The following is an 11,096-nucleotide window of genomic DNA, read 5'->3' as shown; positions in this document are numbered from 1 at the left end:
TTGTAAGGCAGCTCTGGTAGTTGGGGTGTGTGTGTGTGTGTGTGTGTGTGTGTGTGTGTGTGTGTGTTGGGGGGCAGCAGAGTCAATGCCCTCCAGGAGAGGATAAGAGAAGTTTCCTAAGAGGATACAGTCCCCTTTCTTTTAGGAAAAATGGGTGGGTGGGTGGGGTAGAAGGGCTTGCACTTCTTGCCTTTTCCTCGGAGGTGACACCTGGGTTTGGACCCTGAGACACTCTGCTTTGTAGCTTGGTACCACAGCTGGCTTGATGGGCATGCAACCTGTGCAGCTGCACTGGGTCCCATGCTTGGTTTAACGCTCTGCTGTTGTCATCTTGAATATTTCTTAATAAATTTTTAACAAGGAGCCCTGTATTATTCATTTTGCAGTGGGACTCGTAAATTATGTTGCAGGTCCTTCTTGGTACAATTGGGCCCAACCCAGTAGGCCCATCAGTCACATCAGAGACTGACCCCATCCCCACTCCCGACCCTTACCACTCAGAACTTCCAGCACGTAGAGGATGTATCCAGCCAGTATGGAACTGAGTTTGCTAGAAGTCTCCTGTAGTCATTCGAGGACTGAGTAACCGGGGCCCCTCCTCGGACTCCCAGAACCTCTGGCTTGTTAAGATCCAGGGCCCCATCCATCTGGCAGAGAGATGGGAAGTGATCAGCTAGATACCCCTGCAGTTAGTGAGACAGAGAGCTCCCCGAGGGAGGGGGAGCAGGTCTCCCCACTCAGAGTGAGGATTCCCTCAGGGCAGGAGCCCAGTCTCTCCCTTAGCATAAAGAATCCTCCCTCGAGTGGACATGCTGACTGAGATCTCCCTGGAGGAGGCCAGTCACGCCCCATTCAACCTGCATCTGGCCCCTGCAACACGTAACCCCGCCCCAGGCCGCCCACACCTGCCCCCAGCCATATTAAGCCCCTCCCCTCGCTACCGTAGTCCCGCTTTCACCATCCGGCCCCGCCCCCGCGGCAATCTAGCCATCACCAGTTTAGCCCCTCCCCCAGAGATCCCCGACAGCCGTTTAAGCTCCGCCTCTCGCCCCCACAGTCCTGCAGTCACCACTCCAGCGTGCTCCGGAACTCCTCATCGCCCCGCCCCCCGCCTCTAGAAATCCCGCCCACTCCATACAGGCCCCGCCCCCAGGCGCCCCAGCCCCGCCCCCGCCGTGTCCCACAGCTCCTGCAGCCTCCGCCCCTGGCCCAGCAGCGCCAATCCTTCCCTCAGCCCGGCGGTCTGCTGTTCCGGGTCAGACCCTTCAGCACCAGCAGCTCCTCCTCCACCTAAGCCTGTAGCTCCCGAAACCTCGTGGGCTCCCGGGGGAGCGGCTCAGGCCCAGACAGAGCTATGAGTGCAGGACAGTGGTGACTAGGACCTTACCTCGCTCCGTCTGCCTTCACATAACTTCACCCAAAGGGTCCCCCCACCCCCAGGCACAGAGGCCCCCTTCTGAGGCTTGGTGTCCTGTGTCTCCCTCAAGTACCCCTCCCCAGGGAAAGAGGATCGGGGCAGGGTCTGGTGCGGGGTGACGGGGAGCTCAGCTCCTTACAGTATTTTCTGATGGACGTTGAGGACCCTGCAGAGGGGAAAGGGGCTCCACGGGTGACTGTGACCGAAGAAGGACTGAGAGCCCTAAAGGAAGAGGCGTCCTCCTGACCGCTGGTGCAGCCCTGGGTGGGTTCAGCCTCTTCCTGCCTAGAAGAGCCTGGTGGAGCCTGGGGCAGGGGGAGGATGCGCTTAAAGGACCAGGAGCCCCGTGGCTGGGTTGCCTGACATCACTGCATCCTGAGAGACCCCTCTGCATCCCCGCCCCCCACGCCCCAGGGTTCTGAGAAAGGGTTCTGGGCTTGAATTCCTCACTTGGCCGGTTTCTTCCCTTTGCTGGAGAAGGGGGATCTTTGTGTCCCTCTCGCCTTCTGAGACTTTGTCCACCCTTCCCCAGCCCCCATCACATTACGGGATGTGGAGGGAAGAAGTGTCCTGCAGCTTCTCTCACCTCCGGAGGGGAACAGCTTCAGGTTCTGGTCCTTGAATGGGAGGATGTCTGTGAGGGCTCAGAAATGGGGCACTGGCTGTCACTGACTCCCTACTCCTCCTTGCCTTTCCTGGCCAGCTCGCCTCACCACACATACCCACATAGTGTGGTCTCCGAGAGGGGAGGAGTGGTGAGAGGTGTATGCTTTAGGGAGCTGCACAGAGAGGGTTGGAAGGGCCTGAGGCGGGGGCTGGGGTCATCAGTTGGTTTGGGGGGCAGAGCCTAAAGAGGAATGGAAGACCCCCACCTCCCAGATTTCAGCCCTGAGACTGGGGGACCAACCCAGGGCTGTCTGCCTCCCCTCCTCTCCTTCACATTCACCCGGCTTCCACCCAGGCCACCCCCTGCTCTACCCAGTGACTACTGCTTGGGGTAGGCTGATGGTGGTGTTTGGACTGAGAGAGCCCTGGGGAAAGACAGGTCGTCAAGGGGCAGGTGGTGGTGGGGGAAGATGGAAGAGAAATGAAGAGAGGGGAACTTGGCAGAAGGAGGTGAGAACTCTGGCAGGGGCTGGAGCTGTGAGGGGAAAGCACCGGCTGGAGTCTCAAAGCCTGGATTTGCTCACAGATTCCCCACTGAGTAGCTGGTGAGCCACTGGACTTTTCCGAGGTAGTTTCCTAAACATATGAGATGGAGATTGCAATAGCAAGTAGCCTACCTATCTCATGTGAAATAATAGATGGAAAAGTCCTTAGAAAAGAGAAGAGCGGTATTATAAAAGATGAAGACGCCATTATTAGGGGAACTGGATGAGAGGCAGGTATGGACGGGAGAGAGGTACATTAGGATGCCCTAATGATGGGCAAGGATGCAGGGGAGATTCAAGGGCTGTGGGAGGGAAGGAGTGGGGGCAAGCGTGTGTATGGATGGGGTGGGGCATGGAAAGCATCTTGGAGGTTCCCAACTCTGAACCCAGCAGCAGTGAGGAGGGGGATGGAATGGCCCCTCCAGTCTTGTTCCCCTCCTCCAGGGTGGCTTCCCTCAGCATCTCACAGCCTCGGTCCTCATGTACAGACAGGTTTTCCCCATGCACCTGAAGCTTCTTCGCTTCTTGTGCTGCGGGGGTGGAGCTGGCTCTGAGTGGGTGGGGCTCTCTTCCGATCCATGTCCAGCTCCCTCAGTGGCACCCCTAGGTCTACCCTTCCCTCAGCCCGTTCCCTTGGAAGGAAGCGCGCGCACGTGTGTGTGTGTGTGTGTGTGTGTGTGTGTGTGTGTGCATGTCCAGCTCCCTCAGTGGCACCCCTAGGTCTACCCTTCCCTCAGCCCGTTCCCTTGGAAGGAAGCGCGCGCACGTGTGTGTGTGTGTGTGTGTGTGTGTGTGTGTGTGTGTCTCAGAGGGACAGGGGACCTGTGGGTTCTAGTCTTGCTTCTTCCCTGACTCCCTGTGTGACCTTGGACAACTCACCATCCCTCTCTGGGCCCTTTTGTAAAGTGAAGATCCCTGCCAGCTCTGATAGCCTGAACCACTCTGGGCGGGGGCATGCCCCTTGGTGCCAGCCCCCTTGGCTGGCAGCTCACCCCTTCTTAGGTTTTCCAGATCATTCACAATGCTGAGGTTTTGGATGTCCGTGGAATTTTGACATTTGCTGCTGACTGTGACAGAGATATTCACCAGGAGCCCTACGACTGCAGTCTTGGTGATCTTGGAGTCTTTTCTTGGTTCTCCAGGACAGACACCATGCCCTTGTGCTTGTTCCCATACATCCTTTGAGAGAAGCTTCCCTGATGGCTTGACTCTGCATGATAAATTGCCCCGACCCCTAAAATGAATGAAAATTGAGTGCTGACTTCAGACATTAGTTTTAGTGTGGGGACTTGAGTTTTGTTTTGTTTTTTTTTCAACATTCTAAAAGAGGAAGAGAGTAATTGTCATAAGTGCAGAAATGAGTATTGTGCCTGGGAGGAGATAAGCTGGATTTTCCAGGGACCTGAGGCAGGTGTGTGGGTGTGGTGGTGATTGTGGGACATTAATCGGGGACAGAGAGACAAGAACAGAGAAGGACCATGATGTGCTGAATAAGGTGCTGGAGAGCCATCTTCACCCATCCAAAGGGCTGTCGTTTCCAGGAGAGGCTGGGCTGCTCTGCACAGCCTCAGGGCAGATCTTGGTCCCGTGGAGGAAGGAACAAGGAGGCAGCTGGTAGAACAAGCATTTTTCCAATAACCATTCTGCATTATTTACTTCTGCTCTGATAGGAAGGAAACTTTCTCAAATGCATCACCGGCTCCCTGTCCCTGAAAGTGGACACTCCAAGATTTGACCCTTGTTGCAGGTAACTCAAAGTCAGTGAGATTAATATTATGCATTTTGCCAACATCCATAGGCCCCTGAGAGGTGGGGAAAATAATTTTTCCACAGAGGGTCATTTAGAAGATACTACATGTAAATTGGTGCAGCCACTATGGAAAACAGTGCGGAGTTCCTCAGAAAACTAAAAATAGAGTTGCCATATGATCCAGCAATCCCACTCCTGGCCATATACCTGAAGAAAACTGTAATTTGAAGAGATACATGAACCCCAATGTTTACTGCAACACTATTTACAATAGCCAAGACATGGAAACAACCTCAATGTCCATCAACAGATGAATGGATAAAGAAGATGTGGTACATATATACAGTGGAATACTACTCAGCCATAAAAAAGAATGAAATGAAATAATGCCATTTGCAGCAACATGGATGGACCTAGAGATTATCATACTAAGTCAGAAAAAGAAAGACAAATATCATATGATATCACGTATATGTGGAATCTAAAATATGACACAAATGAACTTATCTCCAAAACAAAAACAGACTCACAGACGTAGAGAACAGACTTGTGGTTGCCAAGGAGAAGGAGGGGTGGGGGAGAGATGGATTGGGAGTTTGGGATTAGCAGATGCAAACTATTATATATAAAATAGATAAACAACAAGGTCCTACTGTATAGCACAGGAAACTATATTCAATATCCTGTGATAAACCATAATGGCAAAGAATGTGGAAATGGAATGTAGGTACTTCCTTGGTGGTCCAGTGGCTAAGACTCCGTGCTCGCAATGCAGGGGACCCCGCTTTGATCCCTGGTCAGCGAACTAGATCATACATGCCGCAACTAAGAGTTTGCATTCCACAACTAAAGATCCTGCATGCTGCAACTAAAAAGATCCTGTGTGCCGCAACTAAGACCCGGCACAGCCAAATAAATAATAATAATAATAAATAATAAATAAATATTAAAAAACGAAAAAGAATGTATATACATGTGTAACTGAATCACTTTGCTGTACACCAGAAACTATCAAAACATTGTAAGTCAACTATACTTCAATAAAATAAATTTTAAAAAAGAAGACATTACAGGGCCCTACTGCATTGCTTTTTGAGTTCTTAAAAATAATTTTAGTAATGTCTCTCCCTGCTGTCAGGCTGTTGATATTCCCTGCTTTTATTCTATCTGTAGTGAACTTTTTTCCTACTTCAAATATACTGCTTCTAACCTGTTGTATCAAGGAAACCATAGTTCCAAAATTATTAGAACTCTATGTAAAATAAGATTTTAAAAAATAGGCAAAATAAATGGGTTCTGAGTGAGTGCTCCTGTGAACGAAGTACCTGAACCTTTGCTTTAGATGCCCCTTCTGGGCTCACGTGGCCCCTGTGCACACCTCTGTCGCCCGGGCTGTCATCACTAACTGTCAAGTCTTCCTAGGATGGGCACCACAATTTCCTCATCTTTGAATCTGCAGCGTCTGGTATGTAGTAGTAACTCAATAAATGTTTGCTGAACGAGCCAGTGGACTTGTGGTGGCATCCGCTTTGGCAGCTCAGACGCCTTGCTCTGTCTCCTTGGTTTTCTGCCTTCCTGGTTTGGGAAGTCATGCCTTACAGGCAACCGAGGTTGCTGATAACAGGGACCCAGAGAAACGAGGGGAAACTGTTTCTGGTTGGAACCCCCCCATAGTCTAATGGGGGAGGTACTTGGAAGAAGCTGCCTGGGTTCTCCTGGTTTTGATACTGACACCCCTCATTCAGGGTTGCACTTGGAATGTCTGCACAGGAGCCCAGGACAGGAAGGGTGGGGCACTTAACGGCCTCCCTCAGCTCCCTTGTACTCGGTTTGTTCTCTCTCCACTTCCTTTAGTAGATATCCAGGCTTTGTAGGTGCTTCAGTCTCTGTGTCTGGGGGATGTCTTGGTCTCACCAGCATCAGAGCTCCCCAAAGAGAAAGGACCCTATTTCTTCCATTAGTCTGGGGGTTCCCTGAGAGATAGGGTCATAGCTCTCCTCCTCAGACTGGGGCTCCCTGAGGGCAGCATCTGCTTTCTCTGCTGCTCCAGAAACTGGTGATGGAAGGGCTGAGTGAGGGACTCTCCTCTCCTCCCACGCCCACCCACAGACCACCGGCTCCAGGGTGCTGCCCATGGATGACAAGCCGGGATCTGCCTTCCTGGGTTCTTGCATCAGAGCTGGACCAGGCATGTGGCTGGGCTCTCTTGGTAGCTGGCAGCCTTGTTTTTTTTTTGGCTGTGTTGGGTCTTCGTTGCTGTGCACTGGCTTTCTCTAGTTGTGGCTAGCGTGGGCTACGCTTCGTTGCGGTGCGCGGGCTTCTCTTTGAAGTGGCTTCTCTCGTGGCGGAGCACGGGCTCTAGGCGCACAGGCTTCAGTAGTTGTAGCACGCGGGCTCAGTAGTTGTGGCTCACAGGCTCTAGAGCACGGGCTCAGTAGTTGTGGCGCACGGGCTTAGTTGCTCCGCGGCACGTGGGATCTTCCTGGACCAGGGCTCAAACCCGTGTCTCCTGCATTGGCAGGCGGATTCTTACCCACTGCTCCACCAGGGAAGCAGCTTTGTTCCTGGCTCCAGCATATCCTGATGGGAGAGGTTGGTCTTGACATAACATGTCCCCCTTTCCTCTGTCCCAGGCAGAAGGGCCAGAAGCAGGCAACGAAAACGAGGCCATCCAGCTGCCTTGCCAGGGCCCACGTGGCGTCTCGGAACACTGGTCCTATGATCACTGGTCTCCGGCAGAGATAAGGATGGGGCTGAAACCACTTATGCCACCCCTTCCTGCCTGCCCAGAGGACAAGCACAACCCAGAGGCCAGGGTGCTGATGGTAGGGCTTAGGGGTTCAGTAACTGTTGTCCTAGCAGGAGCTTCTCTGAGTCTGTAGCGGGCCCTCTTTGTCCAGTCTCCGGTGATGGGCTGAGCCGAAGTTACTGAGTTGGACACCCCCCTCGCACCAAGTTCTCACTCAGAGACCCCAACTGGCTCGGGTGAAGAGGTCTCTCCCTGGGGAGGAGAGCCAGTGAAGCACCTGTCTGCCACCTCCCGACCCTGCCCCCCATCTTCTGCCCCACTTGTCCTCCCTCTCCTTTCCCTCCTGTCCTAGCTCCAGAGAGGACAAGAAATTTGAGCCGGAGGGGAGCCATAATGATAATTGGTGGGACGTTTATTATCCAGGGCTCCAGGACCCCTCCTGATCTGGGCTCCAGGCAAAGCTTCCCTCCCTGGATCCTTTCCCATCCTGAACTTACCTCTGAGCATTGGGGTTAGGGGTGACGGTAGGGGAACCCACTCTCTGCAGACCTTAAAGATGCTATCTCCGCTGCTCAGGATGACAGGGAGTTGAATGAGCCTCCAGGCATGGGCATCAACGAGAGGGACACGGGGCCCCACGCGACCCCCACCCTCCCACCCCCATGGTTCTCCACAATCTATTTCCCAGAACCTAGGGAGATGAGTCCCAGCCTGACTCCAGAAGGGGGTGGGTGAGCAGGGTGGGACAGATGCTGAGAGTGGCAGGGGAGGGGGTGATGGAGGGTTTGATAGGGATGGGGCCAGGATTCTAAGGCCCAGGCCAGGATGCGGCTGGCTGGACGGTCAAAGGTACAGCCTGAAACTTCCCACATCCAAATTCTTTCCTCCATCCCTGAGCACCTCTGGAAATGAAGAGGGAGGCCCATGTCTCCTGAGAAAAGAAGATGGGGGGCTGTCCCATGTTCTTCTGAGATGAGTCAAGTTGAGGTTTCCTGGATGAGGTAAGGAAGCTCAGCGTCGGCGTGGTGAGAAGAGCCTTAGGGATCGAGAGAGGAGGAGGCGGGGCTGGAAAGGAGACCTGGAAGTCAGGGTGGGTCAAAGGGACGAGGGGAGGTGACGGATTCCTCTTTGCCACTCCTTGAGTGGCCTCCTAGTCCGCCCCAGGCTCTGCCATAAGTTGGGTGGAACCCTGGTTCAGTGGTTCTTATCTTCATTTTCTACTAGGGTTCCCGAGAGATTTCCCAAAGTGGCTGTTTCCTCCATGGAAGCCACATGATGAATCACCCTCACAGGGGCAAGGGACAGGGAGTGTTGGCCCCTTTGGGTCCCTTGAAAAGCCTCTTTGATGATAGGGATGTCTCATATGGCCCCCTCCTTCAGCCAACCTGGTCTCTGCCCTCCCCCTCTGGCCAGGAATTCTTTTACTAACTTTGGGCACATGTAGTTTCTCCCTACCCCCTGGCTCAGACTCCCGCTGAGAGAAGGGACAGACTGCTCAGAGAGTACCGGCTCCCTTTTCCTTTGCTTCCTGTGCACCCCAAGCAGGCTGGAGACTGCTGCCTGGGGCTTTGGCCTCCTGCCCTCCTCCCTTGTCCTCCCTCCATGTCCCCTCCCATTCCCCATCCTTCCGTTCCATCATCATTAATGCATAGGCCCTGGCATGCCTGGCAGACAGACTCTGGTGTCAGGAGCTGGGAGGTAGCATGGGAGAGAGGAGCTGGCACCCAGCCCAGCAGGAACATCTGCACCAAAGGGGTGGTGGAGGTAGCGGAGGAGATCTCAACACCCTCCCACTCCTCACTGCGGGGCCACATGTGTTCAACAAACTGAACGATAAGAAAGAGATCGGGGCATTAATAAAGGGGCTTTATTGAATTGTCCAGTGATGTTCTGGGGATGGGAAACCTCCCCACCTCCCTTCCAGCTCTCTAGTGACCCATCCCCAGCTCAGGCAGAGCAGAAACTTCTTCTCCCTCAAGGGAAAGGGTTCAGGAAGCCCTTCTGGGTAAAAAGGAGAGAGCAGAGAGATAGGGAATCTCTGGAAAAGGAAGCAGGGAACCCTAAGCCAGGGGGTCACAACAGAAGGTACAGGGAGAGGAGCCTGGGGCCGTGAGAGAGGCAAGAAGCATGGGGCAGGGGGCGGGGAGGGGACGTTTCCGGCAGAGGCGGCGGGAGAAGGGAGGAGGAGCCCACGGGGCCCTTTCTGACCTCCCTGCCAGCTTGGTCCCACCATCCCCTCGCCCCTCTACGCGCCCTCTTCTCCAGCCCCCGGATATGTCTTGCCGTTGCCCAGACATTCCAAGTTGCTTTACATCTTCTTCGTCTTGGTCCACCATCTTTCAGCTGGGGGCCTCCCTCTGCTGCCCAAAGCCCCCCTCATTCTTGCAGAGTCAGTTCAAACATCCATACAGCACAGCCTTTGAGATCACCTCCGCCACGCTCTCAAGCTGCCTGCTCCTACCTCCAAGTTGGCATACGTGACCATCTACCATCATTCTCTGTTCCGTGGTCCCCCCATCACTTTGGACTCAGAAGCTCTGGGTCTCTGAGTCTAGCACAATCCAGGCCCGGAGTCGGCATCAAAACTCCCAGGCACCAAAGATGGTGTTGGTGGTGTGAGAGAGATCAGGTGTTTCGGGGAGACAGAGGAGGAAGGAGGTGGAATTGGGGGATGGGAAGGGGCGGCAGAGGAGGCAGAGGGGGTCGGAGGAGAGGAGAGGGCATAGGAGCAGGGGTGTGGGGTGCAGGGCCGGAAGAGCAGCCCTGGTCATCAGACCCCTGTGCTGAGGGTAGAGGAGTCCTCGGAGTGTACAGGCAGCGCGGGGGCCCGCTTGAGGGGACGTCGGGTCTCATCTCGGTTCTGCCACACGTACTGGGCCAGATAAGCCACCACCAGCACCAGCCAGCCCCCCATGGTGACCAGCAGGGCCACGTCGGTGCTGTGCCGGGCCCCGCCCCGCCCCGTCCCACACAGCTCTTCCTCCCCGACCAGCGGCAGGAACTCCTGCCCCACGAGGTCTGATCGGGCTTCCGGGCCACAGACGATGCCCGTCCCAGTGCCCGGTGCCAGCCTCACCCGCCGGAGCACCTCCTGGAGGGCACAGTCGCAGCGCCACGGGTTGGCAGACAGGTTCACTTGGATCTGCAGCCCCACAAAGGCCTCCACGGGCACCGAGGCCAGCTGGTTGGCAGAGAGGTCAAGGTGGCGCAGCGTACCCGCCAGGCCCTGGAAAGCGGCCCCTGAGAGGTGGGCAAGGACATTATGGGATAGATCCAGCTCCTCCAGGACACGCAGGTGCTGGAAGGCCCCAGCCGGCACGGAGGCCAGCTCGTTGGCATCCAGGTAGAGCTTGCGGGTGTCGTTAGGGATGCCGGTGGGCACAGCCCTCAGGCCTGCCTGGCTGCAGCGGAATGTCCGCTCCCCAGCTTCTTCTGCCACGTAGCAGCCCTGGGGAGCCAGCCGGGGCCTGGGCGCAGTACCCCCGGTGCCTATCACCAGCAGCAGGGACAGGAGGTGACCAGCTGGTGGGAGCATGGCCACAGATTGGCATAGTCCTGGAGTGGAGTAGGATCTGGGGAAGAAAAAGCCCCATAAACGGAGAATGAGTCTAGAGAATTCCATTCCCACGGCCAGCATTCTCTTCCTGAAGTCCCCCTGTGGATTCCTTTCGGGCCGGGGCCTGTCCTTTGGGAGCTCTCTCAGGCCTGGGTGGCTTTTTTGCTTCTTTGGGGTCCAAGACTCCTTATTGGGCCCTTTGGGTAGAGGGTCCCCTGGGCCTGAGACTCTTCTAGGGTCTCCTTGATTCTGGAAGGCTAATCTATGAAGTCTCTTGGTCCAAAGCCCTATTGGTCATTCTGGGTCTGGGGGCTTCTCAGTGTTCACTTCTGCTCATGTATTGATTTCCTTCATTGGGATACAGGCTTTTCCTGCCAGCCTACCTGGATGGCTGCCAGGTGGGCCAGGTAGGCACCAGAGGGCCCAATCGGCAACAGGGCCTTGCAGCATCCAGCTAGGCTAGGTGATGCAGG

At 55.0% G+C, this 11,096-nt stretch overlaps 1 protein-coding gene across 1 annotated transcript; it reads right to left on the bottom strand.

The window, feature by feature from the left end:
* Positions 1-9,837: 9,837 nt before the first annotated feature.
* LRRC3C (leucine rich repeat containing 3C) lies at positions 9,838-10,704 on the bottom strand. Its single transcript, XM_007112568.2, has one exon. It carries the CDS (start codon positions 10,702-10,704, stop codon positions 9,838-9,840), a length of 867 nt encoding a protein of 288 aa, XP_007112630.2.
* Between the last annotated feature and the right edge of the window lie 392 nt (positions 10,705-11,096).

Source organism: Physeter macrocephalus, chromosome 14 (assembly GCF_002837175.3).
Source record: "Physeter macrocephalus isolate SW-GA chromosome 14, ASM283717v5, whole genome shotgun sequence".
NCBI classification, from domain to species: domain Eukaryota; kingdom Metazoa; phylum Chordata; class Mammalia; order Artiodactyla; family Physeteridae; genus Physeter; species Physeter macrocephalus.
This window is presented reverse-complemented; position numbering and strand designations above follow the sequence as displayed.

Excerpts from the sequence above, each read along its gene's own strand:
- LRRC3C (XM_007112568.2), bottom strand. The coding sequence starts at position 10,704 with ATGCTGGCCGTGGGAATGGAATTCTCTAGACTCATTCTCCGTTTATGG.